General features: G+C 39.6%; 1 protein-coding gene across 1 annotated transcript in view; it reads left to right on the top strand.

Moving 5' to 3' along the window:
• CENPI (centromere protein I) overlaps nucleotides 1-23,916 on the top strand; it is an 89,708-nt gene that overhangs the window by 6,610 nt on the left and 59,182 nt on the right. Inside the window, exons 5-7 of the mRNA XM_049872711.1 lie at nucleotides 117-224; nucleotides 13,668-13,716; nucleotides 13,955-14,001. Of these exons, the coding sequence (XP_049728668.1) occupies nucleotides 117-224; nucleotides 13,668-13,716; nucleotides 13,955-14,001 (204 nt within the window). The remainder of the gene's footprint in view (nucleotides 1-116; nucleotides 225-13,667; nucleotides 13,717-13,954; nucleotides 14,002-23,916) is intronic.

The following is a 23,916-nucleotide window of genomic DNA, read 5'->3' as shown; positions in this document are numbered from 1 at the left end:
CTACTTTGTGCTGTAAGCTTCTAAAACTTTAGCGATTTAAATAGTCTTGAGGTGGGAATTAAGCTCTTCTGTGCCAGTTATGTTTCTCTAATGTAAACATTTTTGTCTCTCAATAGGTACTTTTCTTTCGTTGGCTAGTTGCAATGTTTGACTTCGTTAATGAAAAAGACCAAGTTAACTCGCTCTATGGCTTCTTTTTTGCTTCATTGCAAGATGATGCACTGGTAAGTAAAAATTGGACAGCATCGTACATAGATCAAATAGTACATGCTTGTGTATTGCTGCACTATATGTGTTTCAGATGCCACACAATTAAAATGTATTAAGCATACAGAAAATACAAAGAATAACAGTAACAAACACCGTTGCATCCATCTTTCTGATTTAACACGTGTAAAATTTTTACCATGTTTGCGTTATATCTTTTTTTAAGGAAGTAAAATGTTACAGATAGAGCTGAATCCAAACTGGAGTCTCTTTGCTGATCTAGAGCAGTGATTTTTTCCCTTTTAAACCACTTCAACAGAGTCCTTTGGGTCACTTACTCTACATATTCTTGATTAACACTGCAAAAACCTCATCAAAATTGATGAGGAGAGGATTGCTTTTCGTGAGATGCCAATGGACTGATTTTGATTAAATAGCATAATTATTCCCATTAAAAATATTAATCACTCGAAGAAATCAATCCACTGTCCACGTGGAACACTTTTAAGGACCATCAGCAGTTCCCAGGTCATGTGAACCACTTATCTGAACTGAGTTCTTCTTGCTTTTGGGAAGGGAATTTATTCATTTCATTTTTAAAAAGTGATGTTACTACGTTCGTTGGATTGTGCTAAGCACTGTAGAGGACTGAAAGTTTAGCACAGAGTTTCTGCGCTCCAGGAATTTATAATCTAAGGTGCGCCTGACCCAAGCCATGGTATTTTCAATCACCTCATATGCATGTGAAAGCTGGACAATGAATAAGGAAGACCGAAGAAGAGTTGACGCCTTTGAATTGTGGTGTTGGCGAAGAATATTGAATATACCACGGACTGCCAAATGAACGAGCAACTCTTTCTTGGAAGAAGTACAGCCAGAATGCTCCTTAGAGGCAAGGATGGTGAGGCTGCATCTTAAATACTTTGGACGTGTTGTCAGGAGGGATGATTCCCTGGAGAAGAACATCATGCTTGGCAGAGTACAGGGTCAGCGGAAAAGAGAAAGACCCTCAACGAGGTGGATTGACACAGTGGCTGCAACAGTGAGCTCAAGCATAACAACGATTGTAAGGATGGCGCAGAACTGGGCAGTGTTTCGTTCTGTTGTGCATAGGGTCGCTATGAGTCGGAACTGACTCGACGACACCTAACAACAACAACAGGGGACAAAGCTAAGGGAATTCTTGCCCTGTGGTGTTTTTTTTCCCCCTTTCAATTTTTCACTCAAGTAGGAGACAAGGGCTTCTGCTGAGCATGAGGAGGGGCAGATAGAATATTATCTTTGAGGAAAGAGTGCAAATTTTGAAATAGCTGCTGAGGGAAATAGGAGCTGATTAGACACAGAAGTTTTGAAGGGCTGTAGAGATAAGAGAGCATGAATTTCTGGTGTTACTAACATGCAAGGGTGTGTGATTTCTCCAGGGTAGGACAGGGGGCTACAGAATGTTTTAGCTGATGGACCGTGGGGTCTAGAATGAAAAGGGAAGAAAGTAAAGACAGAAGAGGTCAGACTGGGAGAAAATGCAGTTGAGGTTTGTAATATCTTGATGACATTCATGAAGTATGTTGGGATTAAAAGCTATAATGTTAGGAAGTTGTAACATTGGAGTTAGCTTAAGATTTCAGGATAGGTTCAAAGTAATGACCATGGGATGATTTCTGTAGTAGACCAAGGCTCATAGTAGTGATTTGATTTCTTTGAGATCTGCTTCTGATGGTTCTCACTCATGATGCTTTATTTCTTTGCGTGTTTTGTGATTTTTGACTGTGAGGTGCTTGTTTTCCTTGGAACTTTATCTCTGAGAATTCTTTGAATCCTAGAAATATAGTCGATCTCCTCCAGAGGCGATTTGTATTTGCCTCTCTCACAAGCGTGGGGGGTACAATTAAGCTGGGACCACTCTAAACTCTCCACTTGAGTTTTTTTTAGTCTATACCACTAGTGTAAATTCAAACTGCAGGCTTACATGGGGCTGGCTTGTGGTTATAAATTCTTGGGAGAGGCTTTATTTTCCTTCCACCCAACCCCAAGGTGAAGACAGGCAAGTTTACTTACTGTCCTCTTTAGCATAGTGGGGTTTGCTTTTGCTTCACAACGATACACTTAGGGTTTACCTCTTGGGGCTTCCAGTTTTGTAATAGATCCCCTGCATAATCTCTATTCTTGGGTGGATCCTAAGCTTCATTTACTGTCTACCCTATCCCTACCTCCTTTTGCAACCATTAAACTGGAAGTTGACGGTCTCTAAGATTTGACCGAAAATCTTGGGGAGAAAGCTCATTCAACATTCAGTGTTCCTTCTTTCATTTTGTTTTTTGGAGCTTCAAAGTTTTCCTTTCATGCCAGCTCAGAAATGTGCTTAAACAGCTAGATAAAAAAACATAGCTGAATCGGCACCAAAGTAGGCAGGGTCATTCAGAGTATCTAATATACAATAATCCTATAAGTGGTAGTCCAGTCACTGGAATTGAGAAGGTCCTTAAACTGTAAGGCCAAGGTGTTTTGTTGACTTGGACATTGAAGTCCTCTGGGATGATACAGTGATTGGGTTTGAAGAGAACACTGAGTCATGCCAAAGTGCTCAGTGAATTTTGGTAAGTTACTAGGAGATTAGTGGTGAATGGATAGCATATAGGTAGTGAGGTTAGGTGGACTAAGTCTCAAAGGAAGTCCTTTTCTATACAAAGGTGAAAGAGTAGTGACCTTGAGGTGTCAATAGTAAGAATGGCTCATCCCTCCTGCTTGCCCTGTGGTATATAGGAGTGCTTCAATGATAGATAGTATGTGATTGACTCTCCCTTCCTTTTGACATCTCTCTTAACCTCATTGTTTCTGCTCATAAACTGACCAGATTGCGGTACAAGTGAATTCTGTGTTTAAGCATATTTTATAAACAACAGGAAGCAAGAAAGCATGGTTTCCTTTTTCTTGTAGTAGCTCAGTAGACTGAATTCTTCCAGGCAGGGACAAAGCCTTTTATGACCCAAGACCTTGGTGTCTCAGTTTCCTAAGGCTGCTGTAACAAAATACTATAAAGTTGGTGGCTTTAAAGAACAGAAATTTATGGTCTCACAGTTCTGGAGGCTAGAATTCCAAATCAGAGTGTTGGCCATGTTGATTTCTTCTGAGGGCTCACAGAGAGAAACTGTTCATGCCTCTCTCCTAGCTTCTGGTTGCTCCCAGCAATCTTTGGCATTCCTTGGTTTGCAACTACAGCTGCTTCAGTTGTCATATGGCTATTCTTCCTTTGTCTATGTGTCTGTTCTCTTTCATTAGACACTACTCAGATGGGATTAGGACCTATCCTACTTCAGTATGACCTTATGTTAACCTGATAACATCTCAAAGACCTTACTTCCAAACAATGTCACATTCATAGGTACAGGAGTTAGGACTTGAACATATCTTTTGAGGGGACACAATTCAATCCATAACACTTGGTTCCACAATTCATAGCACATAGAATGTAAACCTCTGGAGGGCAGGACTTTTTGTCTGTTTATTCACTGCTCAATAAATATTTGTTTCATGAATGAATGAATAGGGATTACTCGTAAATGTTTGTGATGAATTGCAATCTACTTGAGTATGTTTTATGAAGCTGACTAGAGTTTCTTGTTCAGCTGGGCAGGAGGGAAGGAGACTTACTTTTTTCCTATCTTTTTAAAAATAGTATTTATTGATGTATAATATACATACAAAAAATTATGTATATATCATAAATGATCATAAGTAATCAGTTTGATTAATTTTCACAAACTGAACACATTCATGTAAATATCGAGATCAAGAAATAAGGAGCCTAACTTTTAAAATCAATGCTTCAGAAAAGTCATGTTCATATAATTTGGTGGGAGCCTGACTTTTTAGTGACTCAGTTGTGGTAGTTAAATACTTACCAGGGAGGCAATTGTAAAGTGTTAAACGCCTATGAGTTTTTCCTTTCTAGATGTGATTAAAGGAGAATGTCAGATTTCCTATAATGCTGGAGCCTAGGGCAAGTCATTGTATGACATTCGTTGCATATTCAACTGTTATAGTGTTGCTAATAGTTCATATTCTAGGAGTGTGAGGCAATGAGTTTTTTACTGAAAGTTACTGTATTTGGTGTAGAATATGGCTGCTGTGGCCTAGGTGGTACAAGCAGTTTGTGATCAACTGCTAACTGAAAGGTTGGTGATTTGAACCCACTCAGCAGCTCCACAGAAGAAAAGGCCTGGCAATTCGCTTCTGTAAAGATTATAGCCAAGAAAACCCTGTGAAGCAATAATACTTTGTAACACATGGGGTCACCGTTTGTTGGGGGCGACTTGATGGCACTTAACAACAACAGTAAAATGGTAGATTTGGTCATAATATGTATTCTTCCCTTAAAAAAGAAAAAAAAAGATCCTATATTTAAATTTGTGCTTCTTAAAAGTATGTCCAGAGGCGGGGCCAAGATGGCGGACTAGGTGGACACTACCGCGGATCCCTCTTGCAACAGAGACTCGGAAAAACAAGTGAATCGATCACATACATAAAAATCTACGAACCCTGAACAACAAACACAGATTTAGAGACGGAGAACGAACAAATACGGGGAGGCAGTGATTGTTTTCAGAGCCTGGAGCCAGCGTACCAGTCAGGTGACCTTCGGCGCCCGATTTGGGGGAGAGCCCAGGGGGGCAGACGGCACAAACAAGGGGCCCAGCCCTGGCCTCCGAACTCATTCCGGGAGGGGGCCCAGCTGGTTGGCGCGGGCGGCGTGGCGACGCAGCCGGTGGGAGAAGTCCCCGGGAGACAGTGACGGGTCTTGGAGCGGGGAGAGCGGCGTCCCAGCCGGGGAACCGTCCCGCCGGGATTTTGGCGGGGAGCGGGCACGGCATAAGTGCGGGGAGCAGCTCCACCCCCCTGAACTGACCCCGGGGGGGGGCCCAGCAGGTTCGCGCGGGCGGCGTGGCGACGCAGTGGCTGGGAGAAGTCCCCGGGAGACAGTGACGGGTCTTGGAGCGGGGAGAGCGGCGTCCCAGCCGGGGTACCGTCCCGCCACAATTTTGACTGGACGCAGGCACGGCATAGGCGCGGAGAGCTGCACCACCCCCATGAATTAGCTCCGGGGGGGGACCCATCCGTTTCGCGCAGGCGGCGTGGCGACGCGGCCGGTGGGGGAGCTCCCCGGGGGGAAGTGACTGGTCTTGGAGCGGGGAGAGCGGCGTCCCAGCCGGGACGCGCGGTCGCTGCACAGGCGCGGGGAGCTGCTCCGTTCGCCTGAGCTGACCCCGGGGGGGGGGGGCGCGGCGGCGCGGCTGGCGGGATGGGGAGTCCCCGGGAGGCAGCCACTGATTTTGGAGTCGGGAGTGCACCGTCCCAGTAGAGGAACCTTGACGTTGGGCATGGGGCTGGCAGCGGAGGATCTAACCGTGACTCCAGTGGGCCAGACCCCCCGGGGGCAATCTCCACAAAGCACACATAGGCGACGCGCCCCGCAGAAATCTCAGATATAATAGTCATTCCAAGCAAGACAAGCAACTCTGGCTATATTCTGAGGTGCTACTCTCCTATCTCTCTGATCCCTCTCCCACCCTCCCCAGGTGGCGTCATTAACATCCGAATAGCCTGAGCCAGAGGGAGAACTCTGATAGGGATCTGACTGCATTTTTTTCTTAGAAGATTTTCTGGAAAAACTAGTTTCCCAGTGATGGCTCGGAGACAGCAGTCCATATCAAACCACATAAAGAAGCAGACCATGACAGCTTCTCCAACCCCCCAAACAAAAGAATCAAAATCTTTGCCAAATGAAGATACAATTCTGGAATTATCAGATACAGAATATAAAAAACTAATTTACAGAATGCTTCAAGACATCAGAAATGAAATAAGGCAAACTGCAGAAAAAGCCAAGGAACACACTGATAAAACTGTTGAAGAACTCAAAAAGATTATTCAAGAACATAGTGGAAAAATTAATAAGTTGCAAGAATCCATAGAGAGACAGCATGTAGAAATCCAAAAGATTAACAATAAAATTACAGAATTAGACAATGCAATAGGAAGTCAGAGGAGCAGGCTCGAGCAATTAGAATGCAGACTGGGACATCTGGAGGACCAGGGAATCAACACCAACATAGCTGAAAAAAAATCAGATAAAAGAATTTAAAAAAATGAAGAAACCCTAAGAATCATGTGGGACTCTATCAAGAAAGATAACTTGCGGGTGATTGGAGTCCCAGAACAGGGAGGGGGGACAGAAAACACAGAGCAAATAGTTGAAGAACTCCTGACAGAAAACTTCCCTGACATCATGAAAGACGAAAGGATATCTATCCAAGATGCTCATCTAACCCCATTTAAGATTGATCCAAAAACAAAAACACCAAGACATATTATCCTCAAACTTGCCAAAACCAAAGATAAAGAGAAAATTTTAAAAGCAGCCAGGGAGAAAAGAAAGGTTTCCTTCAAGGGAGAATCAATAAGAATAAGTTCAGACTACTCAGCAGAAACCATGCAGGCAAGAAGGGAATGGGATGACATATACAGAGCACTGAAGGAGAAAAACTGCCAGCCAAGGATCATATATCCAGCAAAACTCTCTCTGAAATATGAAGGCGAAATTAAGATATTTACAGATAAACACAAGTTTAGAGAATTTGCAAAAACCAAACCAAAGCTACAAGAAATACTAAAGGATATTGTTTGGTCAGAAAACCAATAATATCAGATACCAGCACAATACAAGGTCACAAAACAGAACGTCCTGATATCAACTCAAATAGGGAAATCACAAAAACAAACAAATTAAGATTAATTAAAAAAAAATAATACACATAACGGAATCATGGAAGTCAATAGGTAAAAGATCACAGTAATCAAAAAGAGGGACTAAATACAGGAGGCATTGAACTGCCATATGGAGAGCGATGCAAGGCGATATAGAACGATACAAGTTAGGTTTTTACTTAGAGAAATAGGGGTAAATAATAAGGTAACCACAAAAAGGTATAACAACTCCATAACTCAAGATAAAAGCCAAGAAAAACATAACGACTCAACTAACATAAAGTCAAACACTATGAAAACGAGGATCTCACAATTTACTAAGAAAAACGTCTCAGCACAAAAAAGTATGTGGAAAAATGAAATGGCCAACAACACACATGAACAGGCATCAAAATGACAGCACTAAACACTTATTTATCTATAATTACGCTGAATGTAAATGGACTAAATGCACCAATAAAGAGACAGAGAGTCACGGACTGGATAAAGAAACACGATCCATCTATATGCTGCCTACAAGAGACACACCTTAGACTTAGAGACACAAACAAACTAAAACTCAAAGGTGGAAAAAAATATATCAAGCAAACAATAAGCAAAAAAGAAGAGGAGTAGCAATATTAATTTCTGACAAAATAGACTTTAGACTTAAATCCGCCACAAAGGATAAAGAAGAACACTATATAATGATAAAAGGGACAATTGACCAGGAAGACATAACCGTATTAAAATTTATGCACCAAATGACAGGGCTGCAAGATACACAAATCAAATTTTAACAGAATTGAAAAGTGAGATAGACACCTCCACAATTGTAGTAGGAGACTTCAACACACCACTTTCGGAGAAGGACAGGACATCCAGTAAGAAGCTCAATAGAGACACGGAAGACCTACTTACAACAATCAACCAACGTGACCTCATTGACTTATACGGAACTCTCCACCCAAATGCTGCAAAGTATACTTTTTTTTCTAGCGCACATGGAACATTCTCTAGAATAGACCACATATTAGGTCATAAAACAAACCTTTGCAGAGTCCAAAACATCAAAATATTACAAAGCATCTTCTCAGACCACAAGGCAATAAAACTAGAAATCAATAACAGAAAAACTAGGGAAAAGAAATCAAATACTTGGAAACTGAACAATACCCTCCTGAAAAAAGACTGGGTTATAGAAGACATCAAGGAGGGAATAAGGAGATTCATAGAATGCAACGAGAATGAAAATACTTCCTATCAAAACCTCTGGGACACAGCAAAAGCAGTGCTCAGAGGCCAATTTATATCGATAAATGCACACATACAAAAAGAAGAAAGAGCCCAAATCAGAGAACTGTCCCTACAACTTGAACAAATAGAAAGTGAGCAACAAAAGAACCCATCAGGCACCAGAAGAAAACAAATAATAAAAATTAGAGCTGAACTAAATGAATTAGAGAACAGAAAAACAATTGAAAGAATTAACAAAGCCAAAAGCTGGTTCTTCAAAAAAATTAACAAAATTGATAAACCATTGGCTAGACTGACTAAAGAAATACAGGAAAGGAAACAAATAACCCGAATAAGAAACGAGAAGGACCACATCACAACAGAACCAAATGAAATTAAAAGAATCATTTCAGATTACTACGAAAAATTGTACTCTAACAAATTTAAAAACCTAGAAGAAATGGATGAATTCTTGGAAAAACACTAGCTACCTAAACTAACACATTCAGAAGTAGAACAACTAAATAGACCCATAACAAAAAAAGAGATTGAAACGGTAATCAAAAAACTTCCAACAAAAAAAAGCCCTGGCCCGGACGGCTTCACTGCAGAGTTCTACCAAACTTGCAGAGAAGAGTTAACACTACTACTACTGAAGGTACGTCAAAGCATAGAAAATGACGGAATACTACCCAACTCATTCTGTGAAACCACCATCTCCCTGATACCAAAACCAGGTAAAGACATTACAAAAAAAGAAAATTACAGACCTATATCCCTCATGAACATGGATGCAAAAATCCTCAACAAAATTCTAGCCAATAGAATCCAACAACACATCAAAAAAATAATTCACCATGATCAAGTGGGATTTATACCAGGTTTTTATGCAAGGCTGGTTTAATATCAGAAAAACCATTAATGTAATCCATGACATAAATAAAACAAAAGATAAAAACCACATGATCTTATCGATTGATGCAGAAAAGGCATTTGACAAAGTCCAACACCCATTTATGATAAAAACTCTTACCAAAATAGGAATTGAAGGAAAATTCCTCAACATAATAAAGGGCATCTATGCAAAAAAAAAAAAAAAAATTTTTTTAATGCAAAGACAACAGCCAATATCACTCTAAATGGAGAGAACCTGAAAGCATTTCCCTTGAGAACGGGAACCAGACAAGGATGCCCTTTATCACTGCTCTTATTCAACATCGTACTTGAAGTCCTAGCCAGGGCAATTAGGCTAGACAAAGAAATAAAGGGTATCCGGATTGGCAAGGAGGAAGTAAAGTTATCACTGTTTGCAGATAACATGATCTTATACACAGAAAACCCTAAGGAATCCTCCAGAAAACTACTGAAACTAATGGAAGAGTTTGGCAGAGTCTCAGGTTATAAAATAAACATACAAAAATCACTTGGATTCCTCTACATCAACAAAAAGAACACCGAAGAGGAAATCACCAAATCAATACCATTCACAGTAGCCCCCAAGAAGATAAGATACTTAGGAATAAATCTTACCAAGGATGTAAAAGACCTATACAAAGAAAACTACAAAGCTCTACTACAAGAAATTCAAAAGCACATACCTAAGTGGAAAAACATACCTTGCTCATGGATAGGAAGACTTAACATAGTAAAAATGTCTATTCTACCAAAAGCCATCTATACATATAACGTACTTCCGATCCAAATTCCAATGTCATATTTTAAGGGGATAGAGAAAAAAATCGCCAATTTCATAGGGAAGGGAAAGAAGCCCCGGATAAGCAAAGCATTACTGAAAAAGAAGAAGAAAGTGGGAGGCCTCACTCTACCTGATTTTAGAAGCTATTATACAGCCACAGTAGTCAAAACAGCCTGGTACTGGTACAACAACAGGCACATAGACCAATGGAACAGAATTGTGAACCCAGATATAAATCCATCCACGTATGAGCAGCTGATATTTGACAAATGACCAGTGTCAGTCAATTGGGGAAAAGATAGTCTTTTTAACAAATGGTGCTGGCATAAGTGGATATCCATTTGCAAAAGAATGAAACAGGACCCATACCTCACACCATGCACAAAAACTAACTCCAAGTGGATCAAAGACCTAAACATAAAGACTAAAATGATAAAGATCATGGAAGAAGAAATAGGGACAACCCTAGGAACCCTAATACAAGGCATAAACAGAATACAAAACATTGCCAAAAATGATGAAGAGAAGCCTGATAACTGGGAGCTCCTAAAAATCAAACACCTATGCTCATCTAAAGACTTCACCAAAAGAGTAAAAAGACCACCTACAGACTGGGAAAGAATTTTCAGCTATGACATCTCCGACCAGCGCCTGATCTCTAAAATCTACATGATTCTGTCAAAACTCAACCACAAAAAGACAAACAACCCAATCAAGAAGTGGGCAAAGGATATGAACACACATTTCACTAAAGAAGATATTCAGGCAGCCAACAGATACATGAGAAAATGCTCTCGATCATTCGCCATTAGAGAAATGCAAATTAAAACTACGATGAGATTCCATCTCACACCAACAAGGCTGGCATTAATCCCAAAAACACAAAATAATAAATGTTGGAGAGGCTGCGGAGAGATTGGAACTCTTATACACTGCTGGTGGGAATGTAAAATGGTACGAGCACTTTGGAAATCCATCTGGCGTTATCTTAAACAGTTAGAAATAGAACTACCATACAACCCAGAAATCCCACTCCTCGAAATATACCCTAGAGATACAAGAGCCTTCACACGAACAGATATATGCCCACCCATGTTTATTGCAGCTCTGTTTACAATAGCAAAAAGCTGGAAGCAACCAAGGTGTCCATCAACGGATGAATGGGTAAATAAATTGTGGTATATTCACACAATGGAATAGTACGCATCGATAAAGAACAGTGACGAATCTGTGAAACATTTCATAACATGGAGGAACCTGGAAGGCATTATGCTGAGCGAAATTAGTCAGAGGGAAAAGGACAAATATTGTATAAGACCACTATTATAAGATCTTGAGAAATAGTATAAACTGAGAAGAACACATACTTTTGTGGTTACGAGGGGGAGAGGGAGGGAGGGAGGGAGAGGGTTTTTTATTGAGTAATCAGTAGATAAGAACTGCTTTGGGTGAAGGGAAAGACAACACTCAATACATGGAAGGTCAGCTCAATTGGACTGGACCAAAAGCAAAGAAGTTTCCAGGATAAAATGAATGCTTCAAAGGTCAGCGGAGCAGGGCCGGGGGTCTGGGGAGCATGGTTTGCGGGGGCTTCTAAGTCAATTGGCAAAATAATTCTATTATGAGAACATTCTGCATCCCACTTTGAAATGTGGCGTCGGGGGTCTTTAATGCTAACAAGTGGCCATCTAAGATGCATCAATTGATCTCAACCCACCTGGAGCAAAGGAAAATGAAGAACACCAAGGTCACAGGACAACTAGCAGCCCAAGAGACAGAAAGGGCCACATGAACCAGAGACCTACATCATCCTGAGACCAGAAGAACTAGTTGGTGTCCGGCCACAGTCGATGACTGCCCTGACAGGGAGCACAACAGAGAACTCCTGAGGGAACAGGAGATCAGTGGGCTGCAGACCCCAAATTCTCATAAAAAGACCATACTTAATGGTCTGACTGGGACTAGAGGAATCCCGGCGGCCATGCTCCCCAGACCTTCTGTTGGCCCAGGACAGGAACCATCCCCGAAGACAACTCATCAGACATGAAAGGGACTGGTCAGCGGGTGGGAGAGAGATGCTGAGGAAGAGTGAGCTAATTATATCAGGTGGACACTTGAGAGTGTGTTGGCAACTCTTGTCTGGAGGGGGGATGGGAGGATAGAGAGAGGGGGAAGCTGGCAAAATTGTCACGAAAGGAGAGACTGTAAGGGCTGACTCAATAGGGGGAGAGCAAGTGGGAGTACGGAGTAAGATGTATGTAAACTTATATGTGACAGACTGATTGGATTTGTAAACGTTCACTTGAAGCTTAATAAAAGTTAATAAAAAAAAAAAGTATGTCCAGAGTCTGCCTGAACCCATTTCTAAGTACAGCAGAGGAAATGTAGAATACTATAGACTTTAAAAACTTAGTCATGACTAAACAAAACAGTCTTTGATTTCTCTAGTCCCATTAAATAATTTGCTTTTTAAATTTCGTGTCATCTAGTTCAGGTGCTGGCAAACTTTTTCCGAAAGGACCACTTAATAAATATTTTAGGCTTGGCGGACATACTGTCTCTGTGACAACTGACTCAACTCTGCTGTTACAGTGTGAGTGGGTGTGGCTGTGTTCCTATAAAACTATTTACATTAAGTGGTGGGCTGAATTAGGCCCACAGGTTGTAGTTTACGTATCTCTGCAATAAAGTGTTATTTCTTTATCTGATAAACGAATGCTCTTAATTTAATGAACTCTATTGGGTTTTTTTTTATGTTTTATTTTGTGGGTATCAGTTTTTTCCTTTATGAAGGAAAAAACAAATACTACCACCCTGTGGTCATGAAGATATTCTCATGTTTTCTTCCAGAATAGGCATCAGCAAACTTTTTCTGTAAAGAATCAGATAGTAAATATTTTAGACTTTGCAGACCATATTCTCTTTGTTGGAACTACTCTGCTGTTGTACTCAGAAAGCAGGTATAGATTTATAGAAACAGGCCCTAGATCCAGAATCCTAGCTGTAGAATTTGCCAACCCCTGATCTATGGAAACCTGGTGGCATAAATGGTTACGTGCTACGGCTGCTAACCAAAAGGTCAGCAGTTCCAATCCACCAGGTGTTCCTTGGAAACTCTATGGGGCAGTTCTACTCTGTCCTGTAGGGTCACTATGAGTCGGAATCGATTCGACAGCAACACGTTTTTGGTTTGGACCTAGAATAAGACTTCAACAAATGGACACTCGAAATGGTGCAGGAAAATGGGTCACTCAGTAATTTAATTAACAAATTTATTGAGTGTGTGCTAATTGCCAAACTGGGGACTAAATGGTTAATTAAATTATGGTATATCCACTCATTGGAATATTGAGCATCATTGAAAATGATAATTTTGAAGACTAAACAACATGGGAAAATGCTTTTAAGTAGAAAATTATGGTACAATTTTTAAGTTTCTATCTTTTTAATAAATATGAACGAATACTGGAAGGAATGTATGAATTTTTGTTAGGTAGAAGAATTATGGACAATTATCTTTCTCTTTTCTAAATTGTCTATAGTGTTTATATTCTAAAAACAACTAAAAAAGTCATAATGACATGCCAGTTAAAACTATTTTTTTTATCACCACTATGTAGTGTTTTTTTTATGTTGTATTGAAGACAAGCTTTCTAAAACTGTTGTTCGATGAAATCCTGAAGGCTTTTTACGTAATCACCATAAAATTGACATTTGAGGAAAATGTGTTGCTTTTCTGTTCAAAATATATTGTCATTTCTGTTTTTGAATTTTTATATTTTAACAGTGCCCTTACGTCTGCCATTTGTTATATTTACTTACCAAAAAAGAGAATGGTGAGTGTTTTCATTCCATTGTATTATATTCACTCTGTGGAATTAGCATTTGTATTAGCCTTTATAAAGTTAACTATTAGCATTAGTTACACATCAGGAATTGTTTTGTGGAAATTGCTTTTTATATTCTTGATTTGTTGTAAAAAGAAGCTAAATGAACTACATGGTGGTTTGGCATAACCAGTTGGTTTTTATTCTAAACCAAATGCATAGCATAGTTATTCTTTACCTTTTCTAGTCAAACCATTTCGTGTGAGAAAACTGCTTGATCTTCAGACCAAGATGGTGAGTAACAAAAAGACGTAAGACTAGCCAGTATACTATGTGCTAGGTACTGAGCTTGGCTTTGAATGTAAACTCGAATGAGACATTACCTTCATAGAACTTACTGTCTAGGGGCTTAGTCAACAAAATAAGAAATGAAAATCAGCCTCAGGGTCAAGGAGGAGTAGTGATGCTTGAGAGAAATTTAAAAAGATGAATAGGACTTAATTGGGAAAGAAGGGAGAGAAGGACACTCCTGGCAGAGGGAGCAGCATGTGCAAAGACATGCAGGTGTCAAACAGCAAAAACTATTTTGGTAACTGTTTTGATATGACTGGAACAGTCAGGGTCAGGAAGTGGTCAGAAATGAGTTTATATATTTTTTTGTGAATGTGATCTAGGGAAGTATTTGAAGACATTCTCTTCTGGATACTTAAACTGCCATATACTATTCTCTTGACTCTGGTGGCATAGTGGCTAAATGCTGCAGCTGCTAACCAAAAGGTCAGCAGTTTGAATCCTCCAGGCGCTCCTTAGAAACTCTATGGGGCAGTTCTACTCTGTCCTATAGGGTCACTATGAGTCAGAATTGACTCAACAGCAATGGGTTTGGGTTTTTTTCTTGACTACTACCCGTTGTCCTTATAGCTCTCTTGCGGTATTATTTTTTACTATACCTGCCAGGTAATAGAAGTCTGAAGCTTTGAGTATAAAACAATAGGAAGTAGTAGTGCCTATGCCTAACTGAAGCCTGCATGACCTACATAAAGAGATTCAAATTTAATGAAAAGCACAAACACATACACACATTCCCACTTTTCCAGTATGAGGTTTCCTCAGCCTTTTTTTGGTAAATGCTGTCCTTGGGTGGAATCCCTAGTGGCACAATAGTTAAGTGTTCAGCTGCTAACCCAAAAGGTTGGTAGTTTGAATCTACTGACCTCTCCTTGGAAACCCTATAGGGCAGTTCTACTCTGTCCTATAGGGTCGCTATGAGTCAGAATCAACTGGACGGCAGTGGGATTTGGGTTCTTGAGCAATCTCTCTATTACCATGGCTTTTAGTACCACCTGTGTGCTGCTGCTATAAAAAAAACCCAGTGCCGTTGAGTCGATTCTGACTCATAGTGACAGAGTAAAACTGCCCCATAGAGTTTCCAAGGAGCGCCTGGCGGATTCAAACTGCTGACCCTTTGGTTAGCAGCCACAGCACTTAACCACTACACCACCCTGCTGCTATAGTGCTATAGATTTTACCACAGTTTTTTGTGAGCTCACATATACTTTCACCTGGATATTCAATAGGTACTTCAAACTTTACATATCCCAAACTGAATTCATAATCTTTTTTCCTCACTCCAATGCCTTTTCTTGTATTTCCCTATCTTGGTGAATCACCTAAGCTTGAAACCTAGGAATCATTCTTAATTCCTTCTTTCTCATACCCCATACCCAATTGGCTCTCAGATCTTTTCTCTTCCATCTCCTGAAAATATCACTCAAATTCATTTTTATCTTATACCTCCCCCATTTCATCTTAGTTCAGGTGCTCTTTTTGCTCTTCTAGTCTTTTCCATGGCACTACCATTTTCTTCCCTCACCTCCAGATCCAATCAGCTACCAAATCTTGTCTATTCTTCTTAAATATTACTCAAATCAATCCCCTTTTCTTCATTCCCCTTGCCCCTCCTTTATTTCAGGGTCATCATTCTCTCACTTGGATTACTGCTGCCGCCCCAGTGATCTCTCTACTGTGCTATTTTTATGTCCTTCCATTCTTTTCACGCTGCTGCTGGAGTTATTGTTCTAAACTTCAAAACTGGTTATATTATGCCTATGCTAAAGATAAGTACCTTTGTGTGGCCTCGTAGATGCTCCATAGTCTCTATTTGTTCACTTTATCCCACTCCCTGTTCTCTCTGGGGCTTCCCCTTTTCTCCCCTCCTTCCCATTCCTAAGGCTGGTGCTTCTCAAACTTTAGCTATGCATCAGAATTACCCAGAGGGCTTTTTATAACACAGATTGCTGAGCCCCATCCCCAGTGTTGCTGATTCAATACATATGGGGTGGACCTGATAATTTGCATTTGAACAGGTTCCCAGATTATGTTGATTCTGCTTATCAGGGGACCTCACCTTGAGAACTACTGTTAGGCTTACTGAACTTATTTATAGTTCCTTAGATATACCAGACTGTTTGAAGCTTCTGTGCCCTTCAACACACAGATCCCCTAGGCTAGAGGGAGATCCAAAACATTTTTGTACATCTTCTGGGTAAACCCTACTTATCTTCTGAGACTGAGTTCAAGACTTATGTCCTTTATGATTCCTTTCTTTAACTTTCAGGTCTATTTAACATTCCCTCCGTTGAACCTTCACTGAACCCTATACATTTCATGGTACCTATAATGGCACTGGGGTTTTTTTTATAATGATTATTGTACTTATTTATTTATACATATAAGCATCTTGATGGTACGACTTTGTGCTTGTATCCTTAATAAAAATAGCGGATATTTGAGTGCTTGTTGGTATGTGCCAGACATTGTGCTGTATGCTTTGTATGCGTTCTCTCTGAATGCTCATAACAGCTTTGGGAGGTAAGTACTGTCATTACCTGTATTTCACTGATAAATGAAGAATCATGAGCTAAAGTAACTTGCTCAAGGTTACACAATGTATGGCACATTAATAGGTACTTGATAATTACTTTGCAAATAAGCATGCTCCATTTAAAGCAATTTAAATTTTGTTAAAGTAATACAAGAAGTTAGATTAAAAATCAAATTGTCATATAAGGTTTAATGAAGAGACAGTAGAACCCTGCCCTGCCCTTTTTACCGCTGATTCTACTCATCATAGTTAATCACTTCAGCTCTTTTGGTGGCTTTGCCTCCATATTTATAATAACATACTTATATTGCTTTTGAAATTTTTTTCAATTGTAAATGTTTTCCTATTGTTTTCTCATGCAATTTTTTTATTGAGATAGAGTAAAACCTATGAAAGATGGAACCTGTGTAAGGCGGAAACCTGTAAGAGAAAGAAAACTCAAATATTTTCCATTAATAGAGAGTGATAGAAAAGTGGTAAGACCTGCAGCCTGTCAAAGGCAGAAAACTTGCGAGACCTGGAAAAACACTGCATTCCTATTGAGTTCCGGCTCTTATCGGTTTCACTGTACAATTTACATAACATAAATTTCACCCTTTTCAAGTATATAATTCATTGGTTTTTAGTATACTTCCAAAGTTGTGTAACCATCACCACTCTCCAATTCCGCAACATTTTTATCACTCCTTAAAGAAATTTGTACCCATTAGCAGTCACTCTCCATTCCCATCTTTCACCTCAGTCCTAAAAAAAAAAAAAAAAAAAGGCAACTATTAATCTACTTACTGTTTCTATGCGTTTGCCTATTCTAGATCTTTCAGATAAGTGGACTCATAATATTTGTCCTTTTGTGTCTCTGGCTTATTTCATTTAGCATAATGTTTTCAAAGTTCGTATCATAGCATGTATTAGAACTTCATTTCTGTTTATTGCTGAATAATATTCCATTGGGGATATAAACTCAAATGAGTAACATGGATAAATACATTTTGTTTATCCATTCATCAGCTGATGGGCATTTGGGTTGTTTTCCATTTTGGAGCTATTATGAATAATGCTTCTATGGTTATTTACCGCTTCTCATTTTTCTTTTGTCAGTCTAACTAGTGGTTTGTCTGTTTTATTGATCCTTTCAAAGAACCAACTTCTGGTTTTGTCGATTTCTTTCTATTGCTTTTCTGTTTTCATTTCATTTATGCTCTGATCTTTATTTTCTTGCTTCTGGTAGCTTTGGTCTTCTTTTGCTCTTTTCTATTTGTTCAAGTTGTCAGTTTAAGTTAATTATTTTGGATTTTTTCTTCGTTTTTAATGTAGGCATTTATTGCTGTGAATATCTCACTGAGCACTGCTTTTGCTGTGTCCCAAAAGTTTTGATATGTTGTGTTTTCATTTCTTTCTTTTGATTGTAAGTATTTTTTAATTTTACTTTTAATTTCTACTATTACCCAGTAGGTTTTTAGTAGTGTGTTATTTAGTTTCCATGTAATTATGATTTTTTCATTATTGTTCCTATTGTTGATTTATGTAGCTTCATACCATTATGGTCAGAGAAGATGCTTTGTATGATTTTAGGCTTTTGAAATTTGTTGAGATTTGTTTTGTAGTCTAGCATATGATCACTTCTGGAAAATGATCCATGTGCACTAGAGAAAAATGTGTATTGCTCTGATGATGGGTGGAGTGTTCTATATATGCCCGTTAGGTCAGAGTGGCATATGGTTTTATTTAAGTCCTCAGTGTCCTTACTGATCTTCTTTTTAGATGTTCTGTCTAGAATTACAAGTGGTGTGTTGAAGTCCTCAACTGTGGTTGTGGAATTATCTATTTTCTCCCTTCATATTAGTCGGTATATGTTTCATATATTTTGGAGCATTGATGTCAGGTGCGTATGTATTTATAATTGTTACAATTTACAATTGTCTTCTTGATGAATCAACCCTCTCATTATTATGTAATGTCCTTTATCACTTTTAGTAGGTTTGATTTAAAGTCTATTTTATCTGATATCCGTATGGCTACCCTGCTCTCTTTTGGTTAGTGGTTGCATGGAATATTTTTTTCCATTCTTATGTTTCAGCTTGTTTGTGTCCTTGTGTCTAAGGTATGTTTCTTATAGGCAGCAAAAGGATGAGTCATGTTTTTTTAATCCATTCTGTCACTCTGCCTTTCGCATGGGAAGTTCAGACTATTTACATTTAAGGTTATTACTGAAAATGAGGTATCTACTTCATTCATTTTGCTAATTGATTTTTGCGTATCTTATATCACACAGTGGCTGCAACAATGGGCTCAAACAATGACGATTGTGAAGATGGTGCAGGACTGGACAGTGTTTTGTTCTGTTGTACATAGGGCTGCTATGGGTCAGAGCCGACTTGATGGCACCTAACAACAACATATCTTCTTTGTCTTTTTATTCTCATTTTTATGTTATTTTTGTGTTTAGCTGCTTTTTTTGTAAAGAGCCTTTTAGATTTCTTCCTTCTTCTGTGTATTTTTACTAGGTGTTTTCTTAGTGTTAACCACAAATACTACGCTACACAGCTTGCAATTGCAACAACATTTAACATGCAAACATCAAGTAACATACATTAACATACTAAAACTATTCCTGTCATGTAGTTTCTGGTATTTGCAAGCTTGATTCCATATTCAGGTGTGGGAAATTCTCTGTGATTATCTCTTGGGAAATACTTTCTATGCCTTTATTATTATCATGGTGTTCTGGATTTCCAAAATTTCTAATGTTAAATTTCTTTATTGACTCTCACATTTCCATTTGGCTTTGTTCACTTTTCTTTGTTCTCTTCTCTTGAGACTTAATAAGTTCAGTTTACTCTGTCTTCTAGATTACTTATTTTGTCTTCTCTCTCCTAGAATCTATTGTTGAATGTTTCCCTTGTGGTTTCTAATCCAATTATTCTTCAGTTCCAGTATTTCTGTTTTTTTTTTTTTTTGGATGTTTTCAGTCTCTTTATTGAATTTCTCATTTTGTATCTTTTTTTTTCTGATCTCTACTAGTTTGTTTTCTGTGTGTTCTTTGCTTTCTTTAAGCATATTTAACAGTATTGTCAGGAAGTCTTCTATTTTTCCATTATTCTGGCCTCCATAAGAGGAATTTCCAATTCATGTTTTTTTTATTGGGCCATCTTCTCTTGCAATCTTATGTGTTTTATTATTTTTCATTGAATGTGGGGTATTTTAATATCTTCTGATATTCTGGAATTTGGAATTTTGTGTTTCGAAAAAACATTTTTCTTAGGTTTCTCTCCACTATCTTCTCCGAAGTTCCACTAGAGGGCACTCTGACCGTTTGGTTCATCCAGTGGTGCCTCAGCAGTTCATCTGAGGATTTCTCTCTGTTACTGTATGATTCTAGTCTATCTCTACAACTTTTAGGTATTTTGGGAAGTTTTAAGTCTCTGGGTGCTTACTCTGGATGATTTTTCCTAAGGTGGCTGACTTTACTGTTGAGTGAGGGTCTTTCTGTTTTTTTGTGGATTTGGTCGTAGCCCTCCTCAGATGACTATGCTTCTGGGGCTAGATTCCGTCACTTCTCTTTGTAGGATTGGGGCACAGCTTTCCCTCTGTGACCAATTGCGCACGCATGGGACTTTTCCGCTGGCTGCGGGTGGAAGCGGTGGGACTCAGCTTTCCCAGGGTGAGGATTGTGAGCGCTTTATGATTTTCCCTTGCAGGCGACCCTGAGCAGGCTCTCCCTAGATACCTAGTTTTGCGTAGTGAGCCAGTTTCCTGTTGTGTCGTTTGTTTGATGTATTTTTCTCACCCTCCCGTATGTATGGGTCCTGCAGCTCTTCTGTGGCCCCAGGTTCTAGTGCTTGCATGCCTCTGGTCTTGGTTGTATTTAATACCACTCACTCGCAGTGTCTTGGCATCCCTGTGCCCCTTCCCAAATGCGCTGCTTGTGAATTCTCACAGCCAGTCTGTACAACCTTAATCGGACTACACTTTCATCGGTTTAGCTCCCGTCTTGCGTTCTTTGTTCAAGATGTTGCCTGTCCCTGTCCCCAAATGGCCATGGTGAACCAAGTCCTCTGGATGCCTGCGGCCAGAAACTCCCAGCTTCTCTGCTGACCCTGCTCCTTCTTGTCCCCGTTATGGGACTTAGGTCAGCTCTCTAACCCTTCAACTGCTGTCTGGAGCTCTGAGATCCCAGCCAGTGCTTGTTTTTATTCATTGTGCAGTGCGTTAGTTACGGGTAGATAAATGCGAGTGACTGTTCATTCCACCATCTTAACCCCCTTCCCAATGAATAATGCTTCATGCACATTTGGGTACAAGTTTTTGCATGGAAGTGTATTTTCATTTCTCTTTGGTTTATGCCTAGGATTGAATTTGCTGGGTCATATGGTAACCCTGAGGTCGCTGGGAGGTGCGAACGGTTTGCATTTGACTATTAACCTAGGGGTTGGTAGTTTGAACCCACCAGCAGCACTGCAGAAGAAAGGCCAGGCGATTGGCTTCCATAAATATTACAACCAAGAAAACCTTATGGAGCAGCTCTGTTCTGTAATACATGCGATTGCCATGAGTCAGAATTGACTTGACAGCAAAAGGTTTAGTTTGGTTATGGTAACTCTATGTTTAACTTTTGAGGAACTGCCACAGCAGCTGCACCATTTTACATCACCATTTTATGGGTGGAGACAATCTTTCCTGAATGTTTCCATTAAAGCAGAAGAGTTTAATTTTTTTTTCTTTTTGGTGAAAATAATATACACAGCAGAGCATTCTCACGGTCCACATTTTTCTACATGTACAATTCAGTGACATTGATTACACTCTTCATGTTTAGCCGTCATTCTTCCTATCTCTACCCAAATTATTTCACATTAACTTAGACTCACTTACCCCTTAAACTTCTCATCTATGATATAGAGTTACTGTTGTCAATTTGATCTCATATAGATAATTCTTTAAAAGAGTGCAGTGTTCAAGGTAAGCATTTATTTACTACTTGACGTAAACTGTTCTTTGATTTAAAGATGACTTACGGGCATACTTTTGGCTCAAGGTTTAAAGATTAAGACAGGGCAACAGATTCAGGGGTTCCTCTGGCCTTGATGGGTACAGTAAGTTTGGATTCCATAGGATCTTGAAATTCTGTCCTGCATTTTTCCAAATCTTTTGATCAGGATCCATCTATTATTAAGTCCTTGATCAAAATGTTCGGTAATGCTAGCCCGGCACGATCCAGTTGTTCTGGTCTCATGGCAAAGGAGGGGTAGTTCATAGACGCAATTAGATCTGCAGTTCAGTTCCTTCTCTGATTCTTGGGTCTCCTGCTGCTGCTGCTGCACCAGGTGAATAGACACCAGTTGTACATTGGATGGCCGTTTGAAGCTTTTAAGACCTCAGGCACTACTCACCCAACTAGGAGGTAGAACAGAAACTCTAAAAACAGTATTAGGCCAATTGACTGGATTGTCCCTCGAAACCATGACACTAAGCCATGGAACCAAGAGAACTGATGCCACGATGTGTTTGGTTGTGCCTAAGACCTGAGTAGTATCAATAACTGCGCTTTTGTTTTTGTTGTTGTGTTGTAGCTGCAGAATTAAATATAGAACATTTGCCATTTTGCCCTTTTCTGGTGTACCACTTAGTGATGTCATTTATTATTAGTCAACTTGTATAACCATTGCCCTTCAAAAAAAAAAAAAAACAAACCCATTGCTGTCAAGTTGATTGCAACTCACAGTGACTCTATAGGTCAGAGCAGAACTGCCCCACAGAGTTTTCAGGGAGCGCCAGGTAGATTTGAACTGCCAGCCTTTTGGTTAGCAGCCATAGCACTTAACCACTATACCACCAGGGTATCCAAAGAGTTTCCAAGGAGCGCCTGGTGGATTCAAACTGCTGACCGTTTGGTTGTAGCCATAGCACTTAACCACTATGTCACCAGGGTTTCCTACGTTGCCCTTAGTTGATGCCAATTTTCCCATCACCGTAGACAAAAACTCACTACTTTCCAGAGACTGATTCCTTCCTTTCCCACTCTAGCCCATTTTAACCTCTAATAACCACTGGGCTCTATATATTTACCTATTCTTTTTTTTTTTGGCTTTAACAAAGAGAAATTTATTTTCTCACAGTCTAGTAGACTAGAAGTCCAAATTCAGGGCATCACCTCCAGGGGAAGGTTTTCTCTCTCTGTGAGCCCTGGACGAAGGTCCTTCCTGTCAATCTCTGCCTGGACTAGGAGCTTCTCCATGCAGGAACCCTGGATCCAAAGGATGTGTTCTGTTTCCCGGCACTGCTGTCTTGGTGGTATGAGGCTTCCAACTCTCTGCTTGCTTCCCTTTCCTTTCATCTCTTGTAAGATAAAAGGTGGTGCAGGCCACACCCAGGGAAATTCCCTTTACATTGGATCAGGGATGTGACCTGAGTAAGGGTTTTATGTCCCACCCTAATCCTTTTTAACCACAGGCAGATATTATGATTTATAACGTACAGGAAAATCACAAAATTGAGGACAACCACACAGTACAGGGGAATCATGGCCCAGCCAAATTGACACATATTTTTGGGGTACACAATTTAATCCATGACAATATATGTATGTATATATACACTGACCCCTCACTTACCGACTATCTTGTTACCTAACATTTCGAATTTACGATAGTGAAATATCTACTGTCTGACTATTTTGTGCATTAATACCTTACAATAATACTTTCATGAAAAATGGGACACACAGTGTACACCTATATTTTCTATAGTGGGTCCAGAGGGACATATATGTCCCATATAATATTTTCTGATCTGATATGATCGTTATTTATTTTCATATAATGCTGATTTCCACGTATATTTACATATTTTTGTCATTTCATATGAGACCATTCAATATTTGTCCTTTTGTGATTGACTTATTTCACTGTGAGCCCTGGTAGTACAGTGGTTAAGAGGTTGGCTGCTAACCAAAAGGTCAGCAGTTTGAATCCACCAGCTGCTCCTTGGAAACCCCATGGGGCAGTTTTACTCTGTCATATAGGGTCGCTATGAGTTGGAATTGACTCGATGGCAACAGGTTATTTCACTCAGCATAATGTCTTCGAGGTTCATCCATATATTCGGACTTCATTTCTCCTTATGGTAGAGTAGTAGTCCATTGTATGTACTGCATTTTACACAAATAGTGTGTGCTATACATTTTTTTGTCAACCACACCCTCCCCCGTGAGGTGTTTTTTGTAAATGTGCTAAGCTAATTTTTTTACAGTGCTGTAAAAAAAAAAAAAAAAACTAGCATAGCGTGCTTACAGAAATACCTTGCAGGGGATGTTGTGGTTGACAAAA

Source organism: Elephas maximus, chromosome X (genome assembly GCF_024166365.1).
Source record: "Elephas maximus indicus isolate mEleMax1 chromosome X, mEleMax1 primary haplotype, whole genome shotgun sequence".
Lineage (NCBI taxonomy): Eukaryota > Metazoa > Chordata > Mammalia > Proboscidea > Elephantidae > Elephas > Elephas maximus.
This window is presented reverse-complemented; position numbering and strand designations above follow the sequence as displayed.